Raw genomic sequence first — 25,189 nt, forward strand, 5'->3', positions numbered from 1 at the left:
TATATATTTATTCATTTATTTTAAAAAAATTGTAACCGCCTATAACTAGGCAGTTTTACAAAAAAATTTATAAACCCAGTCATAAAAAAATACAACACATGTTATATAAACAATAAATACAGCAATTCCTTCATATCAGCCACTATTTACGGCATGAAGCAACATATCAATACAAGATCATTCATAACCCAGGATAGACATTTATTGAGATGCTTCTACAAATAATGTAGTTTTTAGGAGTTTCTTAAACTTCTGAAAAATCTACAAGAGCTCTTAGCGGTCCAGTCAACTTATTTCACAGCATTACTCCCATGAAAGAGATAGCGGAAGACCTAGTACTCTCATAGTGCACTGCTGAGAAGCCTGTCAGCAACAGTTGTACTGTTCCTCAGCTCGCATTGCTCTGAGTGACCTATAAAATGCCAAAGCCTGTGACAGATAACTTGGGATCCCTCAGAAGATTCTCTCACAGCACCTCTTTAGGAGTAAGCCGTTACCAATACAGTTAGGCAGTTTAGTTAAGGCCAGCATAAAGGTCACCCTATATTAAATCGCTTACTTATATAGAAACATGATGGCAGATAAAGGCCAAATGGCCCATCTTGTCTGCCCATCCGCAGTAAGCCTTATCTCTTTCTCTCTGAGAGATCCCACTTGCCTATCCAAGGCTGAATAGTACCACTATGTATGTACTTGCTGACAGCGAGTACACTCCATGTAGATTCTCCACTCTGTGCTGAATATACATATTTTTATATAACACAGTAAATGATGGCAGATAAAGATTCACATGGTCCATCCGGTCTGTCCATCACCATCCCAGTTCAAAAAAAGACATACTTATTCACTTGGTGATGCACAATACACTTGCAGGGGTGCCGCAAGTAAAAGGTAGCCCCCAAAGCTAAGACTCCTGGCTTAAGTAAAAAGAATTCATGCCTACGCTTCTGCGTCTCATGCGATAAAATCAGGAAACATCTGCATTTTATAACCAAGAAATTATTTCTGCCTATTTTTAAAGAATAGACTCAAAATCCAATCCTTATCTGGTTGAAGAGCTACTGATATTATTAATGTTTCCGGAGTCGCAATTTCTTTATCTGATGCCTCAAGAAGAGCTGACAAGTCATATACTGGTTTGTCTAATACAACTAACTTAAAGGACAAGCAAGTATTGAATGCATCTACCCTTGGGGGTGCATCTATCATATGTATGGACCTTCAGGCAGCAATCGTGTATATATCACCAGTTGCTTAATGCTTCGTCGGTCCAACCTTTATTAATTCAATGAATCACTCTCCTATTTATGTAAGTGCCATTTTTTTAGTAATGTATTTTTTTAATATATAAAACCTATCATTTTTTCAATAACAGACCATCACTTAGCTTATAGTGAGCCTGTGCTGTCTTCACCTCTCCCGACATGGATGTTTCAAAAAAGAAACCTTTCTTCAGGGTCGAGAGAAACTGTAAACACATAAAATCATGCCTTACTTTCTCATAAATATAAGACAAACTACAACAGATAATGCCTTTCCTCACTCATGCTTAGGAATAAAAGTAAAAATAGAACCACAGGAAAAAATGATAGGTTTTATATATAAAAAAAAATACATTACTAATAAAATGGCACTTACATAAATAGGAGAGTGATTCATTGAATTAATAAAGGTTGGACCGACGAAGCATTAAGCAACTGGTGATATATACACGATTGCTGCCTGAAGGTCCATACATATGATAGATGCACCCCCACGGGTAGATGCATTCAATACTAGCTTGTCTTTTAAGATAGTTGTATTAGACAAACCAGTATATGACTTGTCAGACTGAACAACAGTGGCTTGTTGATTACTACTCAAGAAGAGCTGAGACATCCATTGCTTCTTGATTAGTAGACCTTTGATGTTGAGCTTGATTACTGGAAGGTAAATAAACAAGCCTGAGAGAGTGGAGGAAAAGTTCCTCCGAGACTCCCAGAACTTCCTGAAAATATTTTTTAATCATTTCGCTAGGGGCCACCATAACAACCCTAGAAAAATTTATCAACCTTAAGTTATTACTCCGTGCAGTATTCTCTAAAGTTTCAACTTTCCTCCTAAGATTTATATTGCCTTTAATTAAGGTCTCTTGGATCTGTTTAAAGGAAATTAAGTCTTGGTCAGCCTTCTGAATGTTGGATTTAGAGCCAGTCAGTTCTGTCTTTATTTCTTTCAAGTCTCTCGTATGCTCAATCAGTTTCCCTTCCATATAATGAAAATGGGGATTTATGGCTTTACCAAAGTTAGCCACAAAATCCCAAAGTGCCTCAAGAGTCACTTCAGAGGGTTTATTAATTAAAGTTTGCTCCTGACTGGTGAGAAAGTGCTCACCACTTGTGGAATCCTCTTGCTTCTCTTCCAACTGGACTTTTCCCGATCCCACAGATAGACCTGCCTCCAATTCTGTAGTTGGGTTCTCCCATTGAATGCCCTCCTCCCTTCCTGACTCTCCAATAGTACCAAACTTGCCTCAAGAGATGAACACAACCCTCCCTCCAGGATTTCCTCACTCCTTGGAAAGCTTGTAATCTGGGGCTGCAGGGGCGGAGCTCGGGCGTCGGAGCTGAGAGTAGTATCTGGCCCAAGAAGAACTGCAGTGGTCACGCCCATTCACGGCGCCTCCAGTGGGCTACCCTCTGACGTTCCTGGACCACGTCGCTTTGACATTTCAGGTAGGAAAAAGAAAATTTTCACTACCGCAAAGTATTTCTTCAATAAAAATGAGCAAACTTCTAAGGAGTGTTGCTCAGCTAATCAAGCCTGCGGCCATCTTGGATCAAGTACATTTTCCATGAGTTTTCTTTCTAAGACTGGAAAATGTGAGGCGAGTAGGTAAGTCGTCTCCACCATGTTAACCATGTAGGTAGCCAAACATGATGGGGTCTTGCTTATAACCATATATTATCCCCAAGTATTGCTGACAGTATTCAATTTACTAGGCAAGATGTCTTTCCCTCCCCCTGAGCTGCACATTTGCAGCACATGACAATAAAGTGTTCTACAATATTGGAGTTGCTAAAGTTGCAGCAAGTGTCCAAAAAAAAACAGTTGCCACCAGGTTTGGCCAATATATCAGTTGATCTTGCAAGTGATCTTTTTCTCTACTCTAGAAACAACAAACAAAACAAGAGTTATCCATTATCTTTAGGTGAAACAGATTTCACCAACTTCAAAAAAAAAGGCATTGCTTCCTTAACAAATTTTGAAATTTGTAGAATATCGAACAACAGTAAATTTACTGTCAATAGTAAATTAAATGAGTTCTTAGTTGACAAAGACATCAATGAATGTTATGACAAGAAAAGTGGTGATCACTTTCTATTTGAGGATGGGAAACAAAACATTTCCATTACTTAACGAATAGCTACTGATACAGAGTGTAACAGATGTGAGTGGGAAGGCTAGTCTTCCTCTGGATTACCACAAATATGTATGTGCTAGACCAGTGGTCTCAAACTCGCGGCCTGGGGGCCACATGCAGCCCGCCAGGTACTATTTTGAGGCCCTCGGTATGTTTATCATAATCACAAAAGTAAAATAAAACAGTTTCTTGATCATATGTCTCTTTAGCTATAAATTACAAAATTATTATTAAGACTTAGCTAAAAAGGAAAGATTTATAAACTATAAAGAGTTTTATCTCACGCAAAATTGTCATTTCATTAATAAGACATTAACTATTTTTTCTGAGGCCCTCCAAGTACCTACAAATCCAAAATGTGGCCCTGTAAAAGGTTTGAGTTTGAAACCACTGTGCTAGATAATATTGGACTCAATAGGGTCAATATTCTAAAGCAGTTATGTGATCAGGAGTGTATGCTGTGGATTCAGTTGCTAATTTATTTATTTAGCATAGGGTTACCTTATTTAACTACAGACAAATCCGGATGCATGGCCCCGCCCCATTCTGTACCCAGCCCTGCCCTGTTCCAGTCTCATCCCCCAAAATCCTCGTCTCTTTTTTCCTGACCTCCAGGCCACATCTGAAAGGCCTCCGGCATGCACAGAGGCGTGTGTCGTCATCCGCGCATGCTTGTTGAAGGCCCTCCAGACGTAGCTGGAGCTCAGGGCTTTCCAAAACCCAAATTGCCGGGTTTTAGAAAGTCCGGGGTTTTCACGGACATCGGGTAACCCTAATTTAGCTACACCACTAAATAGCAATTCTAGCTTTAAGGAAGCAACTCTGTGCCTCCATTTCAGTATCCCCAAGAACACACAATGGGATAATATTTTAATGGCAATTGGGCATGCAGATTCTGTTATGAAATGCCAGTATAATCAGATATCAGCATTCCTGACATTACACCAGCTATACACATGCAGTTTCCAAGTTTTAATCAATATTTGATATTCTGCCCAATCGGAAGACCATTCTGAGTGGTTTACAAAATTATGTCTACAATAGTGAGGAAGGAGAAAAAGAAGTTATATCGGTGCGTGGTGATCCTGGATATACAATGCTGGGTCCATATTGCATACTTTTTCATGTAACCAACCCTAAATTCCATCCTCCTTACAAGTTATCCTCAAATTTCACCCCTTCCTTAAACTTCCCCTCTTAGCCTCCACTATGCATCTAACCCTAAATTGTAACTTAAACTGTAACTACTATGTATCTAACCCTAATTCGAAACCTAGCCTCTCTATGTATCTAACCCCAAAATTGTAACTTCCTGGAAATGTCCAGCCATCTTCAATTGTAATCCGCTTAGAACTGCAAGGTACAGGCGGAATAGAAGTCTCTAATGTAATGTAATGTAATGATGACCAGCTACATCGCATGACATAGCCGGTCACCGACTAATTTGGGGAATAGGATATTCAGCAGGAGATAGCTGGCTGTCTTTCGCTGAATATCAGCAGCTAGCCAACCATATGCTATTTGACCAGCCAAGTAACACTGAATATTGCCCCAATCATAAATACAAAAGGAGAGAAGAGAGGGAAAGGTAGCTTAGAAGATGAGAAAAGGTGCATTTCAACCAACAAAGTCTGTCTTACACAATGCTCAAGAAGATTTCCCAAATTTTAGACACCTACAAATTAAAACAAAAAAAAGAAATCACCTTTGACACCTTTTTGCATTATTCATAAACAAAACAAAATGCTGCATTAGTTCCAGCTAGGTGCAGTTTTATCAGCGATACCAGTATACTAATTAAGGTAGAGCAAAAAGACAACCAGTGGGTAGTGCAGTGAAAAATGCAACGCAAAAACAACCAAAACAAAACTGTAGAACTCAGTGTTTTTCAGTGCAGCATTACGTTCAGGAAAGCTCCTTTGCCTGATTTCTTTGTATTTTTGCATAATTATTTCCATCCCATTGGTTCTTGAATATTCTTGTATTGAACATCCTGAACCCCTGAGGAAGAAGTGTTTTCGAAACACGGACCGTGTCGGGTCCATCACGCCTTACAAAAAGAACCAACTTTGGATATAATTAGTTTTATTTTTGGTTTTATCACTTTTATCGATGTCATTATACATGTGTTTTATGATTTTTAATTGAATAAATTCCTGCACCTTGTACATGTTCTGCAGTATACTAATTAAGTCATGTGGTCTGATATGCCAATGCTACTCTTATGCACTCTAGAATACAATATGGCAGATTATCCCATAAGACTCCAGAGCACCATAACAGCAACATAATGAAAAGAATGAGTGCCTATTTTTCAGATCAAAAGTAATCTGTACATCTCTACCCTCAAATAGTATACAGTACATTTAACATAACATAACATAACATTGTGCTTATTGACCACATAACCAGAAGTTCAACGCGATTTACAAAAAGTTATAAAAGTAAATATGTTACATGAAATCAGATGGTTCATTAAACAGTCAAATATTTAGAAAAAAGATAGGTCTTCAATTGTTTTCTAAAATGGCCATAGGAATGGATACTAAGCAACAATATTCGGAATTCGTTGTCATGAAGAGCTGCCTGAGATGCCAAAGTACGATTCAGAAATTTCTTACTCCTGCAACCCTGGACAGATGGAAAATTAAACAAAGGATGAGTTCTTCTACTATGTCTGTATAATGCTAAAGAAAATCTATTGACTAAGTAAGAAGGCGCTGTACCAGAAACAGCCTTGTAACAGAAACAGCCTAGTTTAGATTAGATTTAGTTTAGATTAGTTTAGTTTAGATTGTTACTGTAGATTTATTGTTTTATTTAAATATATGAATATACTCACTTTTTAAATTTTTCTATTTCAAGACAAGACTTGATAAATCTTTCACAACTGAGACCTACGAGGATTCCATGACTTTAATATCAGACATCATCAAAAAAAGTACAGAAACCTTTGAGTTTGACCTGTCTATTAAAACCATACCAAATTCAGAAGAACAAAATGCTCCTAAAAAAACTGCTAATTTGGGCTTCCATTCAGCCAAAAATGAAAGCATACACACTATCAAGGAATATTCACGTCATAAGGTAAGAGACGTATCACTATCATGTGTTGTTGCCCTCCATGACGCTACAGAGTACCTAAACTAAACTAAACTAAACCTTGGGTTTATATACCGCACCATCTCCACGAATGCAGAGCTCGGCACAGTTTACAGGAAGAAAGATGAGAGAGGAACTACAGTGGAGAGATTAAAGAGTTAGGTGTAAAGGGGGAAGGTGAGAGGCCTAAGAGGGGGGAAGTGTTACAGTTTTGAGAATAGCCAGGTTTTTAGGTGTTTGCGGAAGAGTTGGAGGGAGCTTGAGGTTCGGAGAGGGGAGGGGAGGTTATTCCAGATCTCAGTGATTCTAAAGGGGAGGGATGACCCAAGTTTGCCTACATGGGAAATACCTTTTACGGAAGGGAAGGATAGTTTAAAAATTTGGGAGGATCTGGAGGAAGTAGGGGTTGGGGAGTCATGGGGCTCAATAGTTTTGCAGTAGATCATTGTAGGTACTGCCTATGTTTTGAGCAACTTGGATTCCCCTCTATATCTATGTCCTCTAGTGTTTTTCGAGGCAGTCCTGGAGTAACCCCTAGCCAGGCTGCTTTCCAGAATATCCAAAATGAATATGCATGAAATAAATTTGCATTCAAAGCTAGGCAGCGCATGCAAATCTCTCTCTGGTATACTTATTTTGAATATTCTGAGATGAGCCCAAATGCATTCTATTCCTTTACATCCCTGAACACTCCATTAGCTCTGGCCAAGTAGAATAGGCTTTTTGCTCCTGCAATAGTTTCTAGCTTTCACATTCGTGAGATGCAGAACTTTCTCTGTTTTTGTTCATCTTAAAACACACTGAAGGCGATATTAGAAGAACTAGTTGACATTTGCAAATGGAAATGGAAATTTTGCAAGTTTCACTTGGCATGCATGTCTAAGTCATGATTTTAGAAAACTGTTACATGTATTCAGCACACATTTATTTGAAGACTGCCTATACTGAAGGCTCCTTTTACAAAGCCACGTTAGCGGTTTAGCGCGCGTAATAGCACATGCTAAACTGCTGGCCGCGCTAGAGGCTAACACCAGCATTGAGCTGGGTTAGTTCTGGCCACGTAGCGCGGGTTTAGCGTGCGCTAAAATCGCTAACGCGGCTTCGTAAAAGGAGCCCCGAGTGTACTTTGAGTGGTACTTTAGAAGCGTATGGGCATTTCCTATTTTGCATATGTTTGGAGTGTGTGGTGCAGTGGTTAGAGTCACAGCCTCAGCATCCTGAGGTTGTGGGTTCAAATCCCTCACTGCTCCTTGCGACTCTGGGCAAGTCACGCAATCCCCCATTGCCCCAGGTACATTAGAGCGAGTGTGAGCCCACCAGGACAGACAGGGAAAAATGCTTACGTACCTGAATGTAAACCACTATACATTTTGGAGTCAGAATAAGGGCTGCTTTTACAAAGCCGCACTAGGGCCTTAATGCGCGGAATAGCGCGCGCTAAATTGCCGCATGCGCTAGCCGCTACCGCCTCCTTTTGAGCAGGCGGTAGATTTCCGTCTAGCGCGCGCTAATCCGGTGTGTGCGATAAAACTGCTAGTGCGGCTTTGTAAGGACCCCTAAGTGTCAGTTAACTTTTCATTTAGAACTAGGGTCTGAAGGAAAATGGAGAAGGGAGGTCAATTGTGCTTAGCTCTCTGTTGTTACAAATCATTTCAAAGTGCCAGAAATTTGAGTTGAGGACTTCCCTTGAATGTGTAGTTTTGAAAACCTACCTCGTTTCCTTTTTAATTCTCCTTACTGCCTACTGCCGCTTTATTTCCAAAGACTTATGAACTGTGGGAACCATCTGAGACCATTTAGGACATAATAGAGACCTACAAGATCATGAAGGGCATGGAGAAAGTGGAGAGAGACAGATTCTTCAAACTTTCAAAACATAAAAGAACAAGAGGGCACTCGGAAAAATTGGAAGGGGATAGATTCAAAACAAATGCTAGGAAGTTTTTCTTTACTCAGCGGGTGGTGGACACCTGGAATGCGCTTCCAGAGGATGTAATAGGGCAGAGTACGGTACTGGGGTTTAAGAAAGGATTGGACAATTTCCTGTTGGAAAAGGGGATAGAGGGATATAGATAGAGGATTATTACGCAGGTTCTGGACCTGTTGGGCCGCCGCGTGAGCGGACTGCTGGGCACGATGGACCTCAGGTCTGACCCGGCAGAGGCATTGCTTATGTGCTTATGACATGGGACATGTGTCACAATCATAACAATAGCTAAGAACTTGGGGGGTGGCCCTTTATTTCCATTCATGACAGCACCGTGTCTTGAATATTTTGAAGTATAGAACAATGCTGGGAGCCAGGGGCCCTCTAGGAACCATTTTCTTGGATAATCATATATACTGTGTAAATAGGTAAATACAGATTTATTTGTAAATTGCACTTTGATGTCTCTTCTCTACTGTCTTTGCGTTGCTGTCCCCCTCTCCTCCATCTCTCCACTATCCTCCATTCCTCATTTCCCACACCACCTCTTCTTGCACATCTCTTCCATCTACTTCGCTCAAATTTGAAATGACATGCACAATAAGAAACGGACCATGGCAGATGACAGAAATTAGACTTTAGCTGGCTTATGCCACATAGCAGTGGAGCAAAGCATTTGACACTATTTCATACAGTATAAGCTCACTAAAGACTAATCAGCCTGTGACATTTCTTCATTTTTATGTGGATACATATTAATTTTAGTGCATAGTTTAGTTTTAGTTTAATTAAAACTTGATATACCGCTTGTTCTTCCAACAGCTCCATGAGGTTTGCAATATCAACATATAATAAAATATTTAGAAAGAACTCCAGCAATTATAGGACAGACCTAATTTTTTTTTTTAAACTACCAAAACATTCACTCATTCATTCTCAAAAAAAAAAAACAACCCAAAATTTTTCCCTTGTCAATATTTTCCAAAAACACAATTAAGAACCTATTTCCAAAATTCAATATACAGTATATATATGAATTATTTCTTCCACCACAGAATCTTCTCCAAACACCTCTCTAAAGAAAGAAGTTTTCAACCCAGTTTTAAAAGCCTTAAAATTCCCCTCCAATCTCAGTTCCCGTGGTAATTTATTCCACAGTCTATAAAGTCTTCTGACATAAGTTTATTGTGTATGCTAAAGCCTTAAGCGAGAAGTTATCAATGTGGGCAGCCATTAAGACGGGCTATTTTACCAAAACTCAAGCTATTTTAGCACAGGGTCCCATTTTATGCAATGAACCTGGTCTACTATTCATATTTACTCAGGCTACCAGTAATAGAGCCCATCTAACTTAGCCCGTATTGATAACTTTCTCCTTAGGGGGTAACTCTATTACCGTACTTGGATCCTCCAGTTAGATATGCTGATACGGTACTGAGCTGAGCGCCACTTCAGTAATGGCATAGGTATGCCAAGATGCTCTTATAGAATACTAGCATAGACCTAATTTGGTAAACCTAAAGCTAGGCTTGACTTTATGGCAGGCATAAGTGGGCACACCTAAGTATAACTTGCAAAGCAGATAGGCCCTGATTCTATAAAAGACGCCTGAAGTTAGGTGCCTAGATTGGCACACCTAGTTGATCTAGGTGCCTAACAATTATTTAAAAAGCTTAATAGGCATTGATAATTGGCAATTAGTTCCACATAATTGGCTTAAATTAAAATTAATGTGCGGGCTTCGGCATTAATATTCAGACTTAACTGGCCATGCTAGGCACCTAACTTGATAGGTATCTAGTCCAAGGCACCTACCAGAAAGTGGTTGTGGTTAGGGGAGGATCAGGGGTGGATTTTGGGCATGCTTTGTATATAGGCACCTAAACTGGACTTAGGCACCTAACTTAGACGCTAGTATTTAGGCCATGAAAAGCCTGGTATAAATATGGAGCGCCTAAAGCTAGAGCGCCTACCAGCATTGAAGCCTAATTTAGGTGCCACTAGGTGCAATTCTATAAAAGGTGCCTAACTTAAGATTGACAGGCAATAAGCGCTGCTTTACTCGATGCCTATGACTTGGGTGCTATTTTTAGAATCAGGGCCATAATATATAGCATTCCAGAAATTCAGTGTATAGGTTGGAGTCCCATCTATAGCTTGCCCATGCTTCTTCCATGGTATAGACCCACTTGCAGTTACATGGATTTAGGCGTGACCTTATAGATTAGTGCCTAGTGCATTTACACATAAAGCTGCCAGTTTTGATGCCTCTGATGCTAGGGTTACCAGATTTTCCTTCGGGGAAAATCTGGACCTATGGCCATGCCCCCAGGACCACCCAGTTCTGCCTCTTTCCTGCCCTTTTCCACTTCTCAGCCCCTCCCCCAGATGGCATCCATGCATGCACCTACATGACACACTAACGTCACGTGCGTGTGACAACACTGTGATGCATCCGTGCATGTGCGGATGTCCCTTCCCGACGCGATTATGTTGGGAAGCTTTTCAAAACCCTGACAAAGTGCCGGGTTCTAAAAAGCCATCCGGACCCCTGGACATGCCTTCAAAAGGAGGACACGCCTGGGGAAATCCAGACTTCTGGTAACCCCATCTGATGCATGTAAACGGCACTTAAGAGTTGGCACCACATCACAGAATTGCCCTTTTACTGCCTAGCATGCTAATGTTTTGCATATTAAACAAGAAAAGACAGGGGGTCCAACTTCGTCTGCAGTGAAAAACCAACCAGAGCAAACAAAACAAAAACTGCAGGCTTGTACACGATGCAGGCAAATTTTATTGTGACAAATAAATCATATCTAAAAACCTTTTACCAAGCGAGGGACCCAACACGGTCCGTGTTTCGGACAATCTTCATCAGGGGTCCATGGTGAAAAAGGAGAAAAGAAAAAATTGTCACAAAATAAGCTGTAAAGATAACGTTAGATGTAATTTGCGTCTTTCGGCGTGACATCTAACGTTATCTTTCCAGCTTATTTTGTGACAATTTTTTCTTTTCTCCTTTTTCACCATGGACCCCTGATGAAGGTTGTCCAAAACACGGACCGTGTTGGGTCCCTCGCTTGGTAAAAGGTTTTTAGATATGATTTATTTGTCACAATAAAATTTGCCTGCATCGTGTACAAGCCTGCAGTTTTTGTTTTGTTTGCATATTAAACAACCTTATTATGCATTCACAGCATTGGTGCATATGCCTCAAATTATTACCTTTACTTGTCTTTAAAACCTAGTTTCTTTTTACCTATGCAGAACAAAGCATTTTTGAAAGTGAGTGGACAAATACAACTAGGAACATTTAGTTTGAGAAGTCGTGATCTCATGCTGACGAGCGCTTTCTTAGACGACGTTAGAAACCTTCCAATTGAATACGACAAGGGAGAATATTTCAGTTTTCTAGAAACTTATGGAACACACTACACTGCCTCTGGAACAGTAGGAGGAAAATATGAACTCGTCTATGTACTGGATAATGCTACTTTGAAAGCAAAAGGTAAGAACCAAGTAAAAATATTCCAAACTAATAGCTATATCAATTTGTATTCATGCGATATCTTAATACATACGGACATAGTAAAATTTGTAATATAGTTAATATATTTAATATATTATGTAATAAATCACTGGTGATCTATAAAAGAAGCAACTTCCATTATCCAAAATGTCTCCCAATGAAAATCAAAATGCATCTCGATGGGGGGGGGGGATAAACTGCAGCTAAGCAGTTCATTCTTACATTAGCACCACCATTCGCTTTTTTTTCTAAATAAAAATCCTTCTAAATTGGTTGTATAATGCATGGATCAATATTCAGTCCACCTACACTCTGCCCTATCTCAACCCAGGCTCTATTCAAATAGGCGATGACAAGACTTTGCGTAGAGCTCCAACTCCGAGACCTTTTTCCCTGAAGACAGATCGATCAATATATTACACTAGTGTTGAATGTGCCCCTCCAACTGAGTGGATTATAGGATATTTAAGTTATACTGATTATCTATACCACTTGAGATATTGGTCTATTCAAATAGAGTCATAGTACCTTTGAAAATCATCAGTTAGTTAATACTGACCCATTGATGTTTTAATCCATTTTTCTGTTATTCAGATTACAACAAGATTAAGCAGTGAGCAAGTAAGCCTCCTTTGCTAGAATTGCATTCTAATAACTCTCATGTTTTGTTATTAGAATGCAAAAATAAAGTCTAGGGGGGAAGAAAAACAATGTTTAAAATCTCACAATAACTAAAATGGCTGGTATGATTCCCTTGCCCAACCTCCATACTAGCCTATTATCTTTAATTTTTCATTGAGAATTAAATTCATTGGCAATTAAACCGTAATCTGATATTCTGCTAAGGCAAAGTCATAGGATAAGGGCATTTATTTCAGCTCTTTGAGAAACTAAAATTAGCGTACACACTACAATTATTCATGCCAAACTAGCTCCCATAAGAAATCAACAAAGTACATATGTTTCTGAAAACTTGTTACTGCTAAGGATCTGATATATAAAGCATTTACGATTTATTTTAATTGCTCATCCATCCAATATTCAATCATCAATGGGCAGTGGGGAGGGGGAAGGGAGAGGGGGTTGTCTGCCACTAGTGATAAAAAAAAACATAAATTCAATGTCAGGCCCTGTGTGGGCTTTGTTTTTGAATTTCCATTCTTTTAAAGCCAGCTATTGAATGTCCAGTTAAATTAATATTCAGACTTAACCAGCCATAGGTTAGTGCATAAAAATAGAGCAGCTATTTATGTGGCTGGTTGGGTTTGAATTTCGGGGCCTAACTGGATTCCATCCCCAAACACCCTTGACATAGCCAGCTTTCAGTCCAGTGCTAACCAAACATTTTCAGTGAAGATGACCAGTTAAGTGCCGCTGAATATGACTGGATAGCTATAACCAAGTGAGTTAGCCAGCGGCCATTTTCAGCTGGTTAGCTCATTATGAATATCAGCTGGTATATGTTTTTGTCCATCTGTCCAAAACCAGTCACACTACAGAAGTCAAATTTTGAAGATAGGAATATCAGATCTATATAAGAGGTAGCTTTCTATAAAACTCATGGATCTAACCCCCAAAAATAAAAATGGGATAAAAATAAGTAAAAATAGAACAAATTAAAAAGTGAAAACAGAATCATCAATCTTTTTATCCAGCAGTTTCTAAACTCACCCAACATTTCTAGATTTTCTTCTCCTCAAATAGAGGACTGTAGCAAAATCTGGACTGAGTGTATGCTAATGTGCTACCATGGGACCCTCCTGCATGCTATGTCCAGGATTAACTGTAACAGTATATTAAGGCTTTTTTCTAATTATTTTTTTGCAGGTGGCAATCTACTTTTGTATTCTGCCACGAAAACTTAATGATGTTCATCAAGTCACTAGAACTCAAACATGAGTCGATGGCACCTAAAAAAAACACTGATTTTACTATTAGCATGTGGGATTTGCAAAAAAAAAAAAAAATATATATATATATATATATGGGAGCATTTACCACCACTTATTTAGGAAACAATAAGTGCTCCTATGCTAAGTCCACATTATCCAGTTATCACATGCTAATGTGAACGAGCTAGCTGGATAACACTTCAATGCCCATTCTCCACCCATAACTACGTCTAAGGGTGCCATTTTGGATGCAGCACAGGACTGGACAGGAGTGAGAGGACATCACTTCTAGCTGAATATCTCTCTTATAAGAACATAAGAATAGCTATACTGGGTCAGACCAATGGTCCACCTATCCCAGTATCCTGTTTCTACAGTGACCAATTTAGGTCACAAGTACTTGGCAGAATCCCAAACATTCCATTCCAAATACCTCTGAAGCCCAAGGACCAGACCCCCAAGACCCTGGACCACCAATGAGATAAGATAAACCTTTGGGGTGTGGGAGAGGCTTGTTCTGGTAAGGGTGGGTGGGCCTAATGGCAGGAGGTTTAAGATAGGAAGGCTAGATTCCAGGGGGGGACGACCTTGCACACCTTTGCAGCCCAAAGATCCCAGATGGTAAAATAACCCCATCAGAAATGTTGGGATATTTAACCATGATTTTTGGACTCTAATGTGATTTGCAGTGTATTTTTGCAAGTCACGTTGGCGTATTTGCATAGTAATGAGATGCACACATATATTTGCATATTTTGCATCTCATTATTGCCTAACCTATGACTTAAATATCACCAAGGTATTTTTGTCAAAAGGCATTAGGGTCCTTTAGGTCAGTGTTTTTCAACCTTTTTTGGGCAAAGGCACACTTGTTTCATGAAAAAAATCATGAGGCACACCACCATTAGAAAATGTTAAAAAATTTAACTCTGTGCCTATATTGACTATATATAAAGTAATTCTCTTGAATAGGAATCAAATAAACACAAAGAAAGTATTTTATAATTACTTTATTATGAAATATTAAGTAAACAGAATAGTGAAAAATTATAAAATACTTTATTCAGTGCGAAACCTGGGCCTGTTTGGCTGAACACAAAGCTGATATTCTGGCTGGAATCGAAGAAAGATACACACGTAGCTCTTCATCAACAGCCGTTCCCTTCACCGCCCCGTCACCGTCACCGCCATCCCTTTCACCGCCCCGTCACCGCCACTGCCATCCCATTCACCGCCCCGTCACCGTCTCTGCTGCATCCATATAAGCCTTAGTCCTGTAATATTTAGCTTATTCCTTTCTTATAAATCAAAGTTCCTGCTGCTGAACTAGAGAAAGAGATGTTCAGCTGGCAGGGCTTTGTTTATAAATTTTTATCAACACAACTAATATACTATTTTATCCTAAAGCAAAAAATAAATAAATAAATATAATTTTTTTTCTACCTTTGTTGTCTGGTTTCTGCTTTCCACATCTTCTCATTCAATTCCTTCCATCCACTGTGTGTCTTCTCTCTACGTCTTCCATTTGCTGTTACTGTGCCTCTCCCTTCACCCCCCCCCCCCCCAATTGGTCTAGCACCCATCTTCTTCCCTCCGCTCCCCCATAGTCTGGCATCTGTCTTCTTCCCACTCTGTCTTCCACATTTCCCTTTGGGGTCTGTTCCTCTCCACCCTCCTTCAATGTCTGTCCTATTCCTTTCCACCACCACCCTTCCCTCCCTCCTTTACCATCTGTTCCTTTCTACTACCCTTCAGCTCCTCTCACGTGGCTTATCTATCTACCTTCCTCCCTCTTATTTTCATGGCACGTTACAATGTAATTTGTGCAAGCCACTGGAGTCTGCGAGCTCGGTCCCTGTCCCATCCCCACAAACCATCTCGCTTCTCTGCTCCCATTTTCTCCATTTCTATCTCCCCTATGTATCTGTCATTGCCCCCCCCTGTGTCCATATACCATCCCCATGGCATGTCCCCTTTATGTCTCTGTCCCTATGCCCCATGCACATAATTTCCCCTCTTTCTGTTACCTTCCTGTGTCCAGATTTCCCCTATCTTCCTCTTCCATACCAGTGTGTCTCTTCTTTTCAACCCCATCTAGCTTTTTTCCCTCTTTCTTCCCCCCCCCCCTTGCTTCTAGCATCTGGCTCACCTGCCTGTCCTTCCCTTTCTTTCCTGCTGTGGGTTTTTCTTTCCGTCTTCATCCCCTTGGCCCAGAATCCTTTTCCCTTTCACTCCCTCCTTCCAATTTGAGCCGGGAACACGAGCGATCGCACGGTCCCCGCAGCCACCACACGCCTGCCCAATCGATCCTACTGTTTAGCCAGCTCTCTCCCTTCGCCTCACCTTAGTTTGTAGGTTTTGTTTTTCGGCGACATGCACGCTTTCCCAAAGAGCCGCGCACGCGCGGCTGCTCAGTGTTCAATCTTCTGCTCTGCTGCAACTTCCTGTTTCCGGTTGCGTCAGAGCAGAAGATCGAAACTGAACAGCAGCGGGGACCAGGGGAGTCTCATGGGAGCGCGTGCGGGACCTGGCCTGAGGCCTAATCAGTGTCTGCACCGTACGGCACACCAGGCAACATCTCGTGGCACACTAGTGTGCCGCGGAACAGCGGTTGAAAAACACTGCTTTAGGTCACTTTAAGGGTCAAATAATGTGCATTAAGGCCCAAATGCCACTTGATGAATCCCCCCCCCCCCCACTTAGTGTTCATAGTTCTTGTACTTAATGTTTGGTCCTCTTCAAGGTTCCCGTGTTTCTTAGTAAATCCTTGAGTCCCTAAGCATTTCCTCCACTGATAGATCTTAATACATCAATTTAAATTCCACTGTAGTTGCACCCTATGCATGTGTTTAAATGATTTGATTCTGATCAAATAGAAGAATCTATACAGTTAAATGCAATAAAAATAATCCTCCATTTGGTACCTCAGGGTTATTTCAGAAAAAAAATCCCGCTCCTGTTCTCAGCTCTCCATTCTCCTTAATAAAGCCAATAGCTAGCTGTGGTTTTCTACTGGCTACTAGATTTGTAAATCAGGAGACACTGGGTTCTTGCTCAAGCTCATTTTTCTGTCAGTCTCTCCTTCTTGGGCTTTCTTCAGGGCAGATTATATTAAAAGACAGACCCCCTAACCCTCCTTACACTGAGTTTTATAGTTCCCTCCAAAATGGGGAAATGCCTTCTGCCTTTGCATTACCATGGAAGGTCACCCCCTGAAAAGGATTCAGGTCCCAATTCCTGCCCCATACTTTCTCTGTCTCTGTCATATGTAAGTCAGGTACCTGGGGACACATCTTAAAGACCAGAAACCATCTTTCAAATATGTCCGTCTTTTATTATGAGTTTCACATATTTATACGAATCAGGTTTGCCAGCATGTGATGGCATGTGACGTAAGGTCACATGAAACTTTAAACACATCAGCATTTTTCCTAGCTAGAGATTGAAGTCCAAAAGGTAAGAAAAAGCCTTGACCAGCAGAGCTTCTTAACTAAAGCTGTCTGTAAATACGGCTTAACAAAACAATTGAATTCACTTCACATTATCTCTGTTTAAACATTACCTGTCTTCAAAGAAGGGAAAGATAAACAGGGCCTACCTTTGCATCTTTAAACAACATATGCCTAAGGACACTTACTAAAGTTCTGATACGTGTCCCTTCAAATCCCCTCTTACGACATGTAAATGACGTCACAAATACACAGCATGAGCTGGAAGGGAGTGATACCTTAGGTATGTCTCTCAAGGAGGGGTCTTTTAGGAGCTGTAATACGAATAACACAGTACATGAGCAGTCAAGATAAGAGTGCAAATAATAAGAGATTATGCATTCAACTATGTGCTGATCCTAAGAATTAGATAAATCAGAGTTACATTTGAACTCAGCAAAGAGGTCTGCTAATTTCTGAATGTCCATAGGAGGACCTATATTGTCAGAAAGAAAAGTACAACAGCTTAAAGTACTGAGGAGAATTTTTCAGCTAGAATCCTAGCTAGGGCCATACGATTTTGAGAACCATCTGAGAAGTGGAGCCTAATTAATCAGTAATACCTTGCAAGGCGTTCCTAGAATAGTTCACAAAGCGTTGCTGATTTTAATAATTTTAACTAATCCGATCAACATTCTTATTAATAGTAATAAAGGGAATAAGGAACTCAAACCCAGCCTTAACCTGAGCTCGGGCCTTAAAGTCATCTGGGACCCCTCTTGGGACCCCTATAGCATCTATGTATACATGTGATCAGATTTATATCAAGACAAATAAAAGGAAAAACCATGTGAATAGGAAGGATGCCTTTCAGAAACAATATGCAGAAGCATAGTAACCTTAACTAAAGTGCACTGGCCTATCCACTGGCTGGGTAGCTTAACAGGGAGCCAAAAGTCTCCATAAAGCCAGTAAATATCAAATCTGATGCAGCAACAATGGGGCATACCTATGAGCCAAGACAGAACAATAACCTGGGGGTAAATTACCTACAAAACTACCCTGTGTCAGATTAGAAACATGACATGTGTAATTGCCCTTATAGATGATAACGGCAATATCAAGCTTTTGTTGTCCTGGCAACAAAGGGTATTTAGAACACTACAGTGCACAAAGGGGATAGGTAAATAACCCAAAAAGGCATGGTTGGATACCAGGAGGGAGGTCCAGATGTACGGTTCCTAGATGGGGTCTAGCTTGAGCACATATGTAACAATTACTCTTATTATGTTGATCAGCAGTGAATTTCATCCATTCTAACCAAAGGTTACGTTCTGAAAACCCTACCTCAACAGCCACAATATCTTCAAAAGTGGGATTGGCAATAGCCATCATGTCAGTAAGTTTATTGAATGTAGGGGCCAGTGGGTTAGTATTTTTTGGGGCCCCCACAAAATGGCGGGAGAGGATGAGTGGAGGTAGATAGATCCCGTAAGAAAACTGATTAGTCGGATAGCTAGACCCACCCTTAAACCACATGTCCATAATGTACATACCTTCATCAGTAGGTCTAGGGTTGTCAATAGTAAGAGAAAGCTTAATAATTTGTGCAGGAACACTTTTCCTATAACAGTGTCCAACCTTATGAAGGGTCATACAAGTAAGCAGTGATTTACCATTTTGGTCCACTGTTTTTCAGGGTATTTTCTAGTTTATAAGCCCAGTCAGTATTAATATTCCACCCTACCACTCCCCAGAATGCACACTTAACCCCTCAACGTGAGTCAGTAACATATACATATATATATGTCCTTAGTTTTAGGAATCTCTGAGGACCAATAGCACAGCCTTGGGATATCAATTGATGAACAGTCCACAATGTCACAATACTCAAAGGAGAAGGTGGCAACTTGTACACTGCTGGAATTATACCAAAGGGTAGCATCGGTCTTTTCTGGATTCCAATTGAAGGACAGCCTTTGCGAGGGAGTAGTCCAGCTTGACATCGTGTTCGCAAAGAGGTGTCGGGGGTGCTGTTTACAGCAGGAGTGTCATTTACAGATGGATATGGGCAGAAAGTGTCATGGACCCAGAACACATCATCCCTGTAGACCCAGTTAGAAATGATCCATACAGGGAGAAAAACTAGCAGCAGCGGTGCCAGTAAGAGAATCATAAAGTTGGTAGAATGCTGCAATGAGATCATTATGTTGTTCCACTGGAGGAGGTGAAATCTGCGCAGGGAAGACTTGCTTCTGGGGTTTTAGGTTAACCCTCTTCAAGCGACTTGCGTGGATCCAAACAGGAAACTCCTCAGTGAGTGCAGCGGGCCTGGTCACAGCGATCACAATAGTGGGAAGGCCAAAGGGGAAATCCGTCTGCTTCCGATCCTTGGAAAGCTGCTGGATAATCACCAGGCTGGAAAAAATGGGTAGGAATCTGTGGAGAGAAAGGAGAAGTGCAAGACACGTTTCTTTGAACAAGCCCTAATATTTCAATTAGCTTTTGGACGTATTCCTCCTGTATCAAGGGAAAATCTACCCATGGGGCGGGGAAAGGTCATCCCGTGAGAACCTCAAAGGGAGAGCAGCCAGATGTCTGTGCATACAGAAAGAGATACTTGAAAAGAAATGCTTGAAAAGCATTCCAAATATCATTCAGCAGCTGTACTCCAATGTGATCCAAATAAGAGATAGAAAACAAGAGAAACCATGTTGCCTGTACTGAATGTGGCAACATGCAACAATACCAATTCATTCACTTAGCATAGCTATTGCAAAAGAGAGACAATACTCACTTACTTAAGGTTCTTAATTGAACAATCCAAAAGGATATGTTTTTATCGTGCTGCATATAACTATTATGCACTTCAGAGAGACCATACTGATGTACTGAATGTATTCAGAAATGTATACTGAATGGATCATATGTAGGGAACACCACGAAATAAACGCTGCATAAAATAAAACTTTTTTCTTATAACCCCTAACTAAACTATATTCAGAATATAAAAGCTATAGGTAAAAGAACATTGCGCAGTTAGGCTAGTAAGAAGTGGAAAAAGAGCTCTAGAAATGGCCAATATTATGTATCCTGGGGTACCCACTAAACTAAGACAAGTAGACATGACACAGACAAAACATAAAGTTTTTAAACGTGGAGCTATTTCTCCATCTGTCAAGTGTGCAGGGCTGAATTTAACTCTGCAAATAAACACATTGATATAAAAAAAACCAAAACAACAAATAATGTATATCATAACCATCTCATATTTGAAAAAAGGCATAAAGCTAATGTCTCTTTGGAGCGTCTCTATCTCTGCAGTGATAAAGAGGACCCGTGGAAAACATTAGAAATATCTGTGCCAAAATGGATCTGGGATGGCTATGTATACATCCGGACAAAAACATTTTAAATTAGCAACATCCTAATTTCAGCTAAAACAATAGAAAGGAATTGTATTTTCCAATTTATTTTCAATTCACAACCGTGCCAGCTGTAATTATTGAGCTATATATCTCTGTATCAAGGAGCAAAAGGTCAAGAATGAAAATATCACTAGCAAGAAGTTAAAATGTCGAGCGAGCACTACGATAACCAATACCATGATATTGGGCAATGAATAAGGGAGAGCTAGCAGCTGGTATCCAGGGTTTCCCCTCTTTGCACCAAAGTCCGTCCAAAAGGGCGGCTTTGGGCACCTGCCAAACGCCAGGCATCAAATTCAGAGGAAGCTGTGAAAAAAGAGAGGAAGAGAATCCTGTTCACCCTTGAGACCCAGAAGCCTATTTAAAAGAAGGGCTTGGACATCGTGAAAAGTATGAAGGGTAATGGGGTGACCTAGGATCAAAGAAGTAACCATCTCTACCACCATAGCACAAGCAGCCAGGGAACTTAAACAGGAGTGACTATAAAAAAAGGCAACAGAGCGTAACTTACCGCCATGTTCTCCCTTCATGGTGTTACAATAGTCCCAAACAAAGAGATAAAACATGTGGGCATAAGCAGGAAAACCCAAACTTGAGCTAGAAACCAAAGCACATCTTAAATGTCCAACATTTCATAAGTCCATCTGATAAGAGCAGTCATTTCAGAAACCAGGGTCTGTCTCAAAATCTGGTCATAGAAGGAACAAGCAGAGATCCATTGGCGGCAGTGACCAATCATAGCAAGAAAAGTAAGCATGTCTTTCTTGGTAGCTGGGCGGGGCAGACACAGAATAGCAGCAGTGCAGAAAGTGCAGATTTTCCTCTGACCATGAGACAGGACAAAACCCAGGTATTTCACTTCAGACGCACACCAGTGCAGTTTATTTCATGACACCTTGTGACCACACACAGACAATCATTATAAAAGGTGCAAACTATCAGCCTGACAGGTCTCTAGAATTATGGAACACAAAAGTTGTACAAAATAAGAATAGGACCATGAGGGGCAGTGCATGACTTGTAGAATAGCCCGAAGGACATTCCACACTAGGTATACTGTTGCTTAAAGGTGAAGGCAGCCTCACCAAAGGGATTAAAAATAAAACATTCTTTAGGACAATGACAGAAAAAAATCATTGGCTGCAGGTGGAATGGTGGAAGAAACATAAGTGCAATGAGAATTACCAAAACTCTAACAGCCCTAATAATGCCATCAGCTTTGGCAACAAGAGCGATGGGCGTATTATAAGAAGAGATGGTGGTTTTGATAATGCCGGAGAAAAGTCAAGAGACAAGCAGTGGAATCTCACCTTACTGCTTTATAAAACCAAGAATGAGTAACTTCAAAGAAGCACTATAGGGGGTCAGTGGAAGCCCAAACAGAGAAGTCTGGGGGAAGGGACAAAAACATTCATGCACAGACCCTGATAATGAAAGCAAAGAACAGATTAGCTTTGCTCTGCACAAGAAAGAAAACCTTTAAAACGGAATTTTTTCTTTTTCTTGTTTCTTTTTTTTTTTTTTATGATCCAGCACAGAACACAAAGAAAGCAGCCGGTAGAAGAAACGCACAAAATTAGTCAGGATCAAAAGGAAGACAAGAAATAGTGCTTGTGTACAAACTACAAGGGAAAGATCTTAGACTGATTCAAACAGCGCTTTCAATTCATTCCACATAACAGCATGTCCTACCTCAGTAGTAAACATTGGTGACACAGAAAGATGTGAGCTGAAGGAAAAATGTCATACATACACACAGCCGTACAAGTCTCATTTGTCTAGGAGTAAGTGCCTTTATGACTCATTACAAAACCCAATATAACAATGCAAAAATATTCGCTTATCTTACCTTATAAGCGAGGTACAGTAATAAGAGACAATAAAATCTTATACTCTATAAAAAACCTTACAAATGACAGAGTGGGCAGGGGGGTTCTATAAATAATTTCATTCTTTCCGAAAGAATGGCAGCTGCGTATATATATGAGGGGTGCTTACCAAAAGTACCCCGAGATTTTTCCCCAAAAAAACTCCATAATAGAACCCAAAGCTTGAACTTAAAATAAGGGGTTGGGTACAGGTCACCACTACCCAGTGAGTATTAAAGAACAGAAAAAATTCAGAAATACTCACAAAATATTGGTGATATCATCTGCCCATCGCGGACGTGCCCCCAACTGAAAAGGATTCAGGTCCCAATTCCTGCCCCATACTTTCTCTGTCTCTGTCATATGTAAGTCAGGTACCTGGGGACACATCTTAAAGACCAGAAACCATCTTTCAAATATGTCCGTCTTTTATTATGAGTTTCACATATTTATACGAATCAGGTTTGCCAGCATGTGATGGCATGTGACGTAAGGTCACATGAAACTTTAAACACATCAGCATTTTTCCTAGCTAGAGATTGAAGTCCAAAAGGTAAGAAAAAGCCTTGACCAGCAGAGCTTCTTAACTAAAGCTGTCTGTAAATACGGCTTAACAAAACAATTGAATTCACTTCACATTATCTCTGTTTAAACATTACCTGTCTTCAAAGAAGGGAAAGATAAACAGGGCCTACCTTTGCATCTTTAAACAACATATGCCTAAGGACACTTACTAAAGTTCTGATACGTGTCCCTTCACCCCCCGCCCACCTCACCCATACATACACACTTCACACACACACTCCCCCTACCATTACATTACATCACACATTAGCAAATATTTTTCTGGAGCAGGGACACAGAATGTTTCTTGATACATGAAAGGAAAGCACATTAGAGGATTTGGTGTCCTGCTGTATATATACATATACGTTAACATATACAAATATATGGCATATATAAATATATATTCAAAAATCAAAACAAATACCATCAACCAGAGGTGGGCAAGCCAGTAGAGATATCAATTATCACAAAAAGTGGAGAAAAAAACCTCAAAAATCATATATAAGTACAGCAGACCAAAAGGACTTTAAGCTGCCCACTTCTTGTCATTGGCAAAAAAACTCTACCAGGTTAAATAATCTATCTCAAACTGAGCAACCACCGGAAAATTTCAATTAGCTGAACATGAAGAGTGTGGACGCTGTCCACCAGCGTTCAAAATGAGCATAGAAAAATTTCTTCAAACATTCTTCTTTTCTTAGCTAGTCTTCTCTGGCTGATCAATGAAATTTTCTCTCCTTAGATTTTTATGATATTGTAGTTCTGTTACATTTCTTTGGAAATTTTCTGAATTTATTGTATTTACAGATATAACAACAAGAGAAGTATCTGAATGTCTGGGATTTAATCTTAATGTACAGTTAACAGAGGAAAATATTGATGTCAAAGCTATAGTAAACAATCCTAAATGTGACGAGCTAGGTTCTATAACAACTGGTGAGTATCAAGGCCTTGTTTAATATACTGTGTTGCTCCATTGCCCCCGTTGTACCCGGTAAAGAATTTGAAATTATTATGAACTTGAAAATAAGCACAGTCATAGGACTGTGAGGCAGTGGCGTACCAAGGGGGGGGGGGGGGGGGGGGGGAGGTCCGCCCCGGGTACCAAGCCCTGAGGGGGTGCTCCCGGTCCGGTCCAGTTACCCCCCCCTGCGCCGGGTGTCGCGTCTGGAAACAGCCTGCAGCAAGATCGCGATGCCAGAGATCTTTGCCTGCTTCGACTGTTTCCTCCGCCACGGTCCTGCCCCTCCTCTGATGTCAGAGGAGGGGCGGGACCGCGGCGGAGGAAACAGCCGAAGCAGGCAAAAATCTCTGGCATCGCGCGATCTTGTTGCAGGCTGTTTCCCCAGGGCAGTAGCGTACCAAGGGGGGCGAGGGGGAGGTCCATCCCGGATGCCGCCTTAGGGGGGGGTGCACAGCTGGCCCGGTCCCTATCGCGCTCCTACCCTCCCAGCGAAAGCAGCATCGGCGCCATTATCGAAAAAGGTAATGGCGCCAGGCCTTGGAGCACCAAGACAGACCGCTTCTCCCCCCTCCCAGCCGAAACCCCGCTGACCATCCTATCTCTCTCCCCCCCCCAAGTGAACCTTTCTGACCCTCCCAGCGAAAGCAGCAAACCTCCCTCCAGTAGCGTCGGCTTTATCCTCCCTCTGCCGCATCACTGATGACGTCATCAGTAACGCGGCAGAGGGAGGAGAAAGCCGCGAAGGAGGTTTGCTGCTCTCGCTGGGAAGGTCGGAAAGGTTCACGGGGGGGGGGGAGATAGGAGGGTCAGCGGGGGTTCGGCTGGGAGGGGGGAGAAGCGGACTGCCTCGGTGCTCCATTACCTTCTTCGGGCAGCAGCAGCGTTTACAATTCGCTGCTGTTGCCGGCTTCAGGCCTTGTTCTCTGCCGGGTCCTGCCTACTTCCAGTTTTCATGAAGACAGGACCCGACAGAGAGGAAGGCCTGAAGCGGGCAACATCAGTGAATTGTGAATGCTGCTGCTGCCCGATGAAGTTCAGGACATCAGGACATCGGGGAAGGAGCAGGGAGAAATCGGCT

General features: G+C 41.0%; 1 protein-coding gene across 2 annotated transcripts in view; it reads left to right on the forward strand.

Moving 5' to 3' along the window:
- C9 (complement C9) overlaps positions 1-25,189 on the forward strand; it is a 77,119-nt gene that overhangs the window by 34,520 nt on the left and 17,410 nt on the right. For both annotated transcript variants that reach the window (XM_033932394.1, XM_033932403.1), the window contains exons 6-8: positions 6,269-6,490; positions 11,703-11,943; positions 23,955-24,083. In XM_033932394.1, the coding sequence (XP_033788285.1) occupies positions 6,269-6,490; positions 11,703-11,943; positions 23,955-24,083 (592 nt within the window). The remainder of the gene's footprint in view (positions 1-6,268; positions 6,491-11,702; positions 11,944-23,954; positions 24,084-25,189) is intronic.

The sequence above is a fragment of the Geotrypetes seraphini genome, chromosome 1 (genome assembly GCF_902459505.1).
Source record: "Geotrypetes seraphini chromosome 1, aGeoSer1.1, whole genome shotgun sequence".
Taxonomy (NCBI): Eukaryota; Metazoa; Chordata; class Amphibia; order Gymnophiona; family Dermophiidae; genus Geotrypetes; species Geotrypetes seraphini.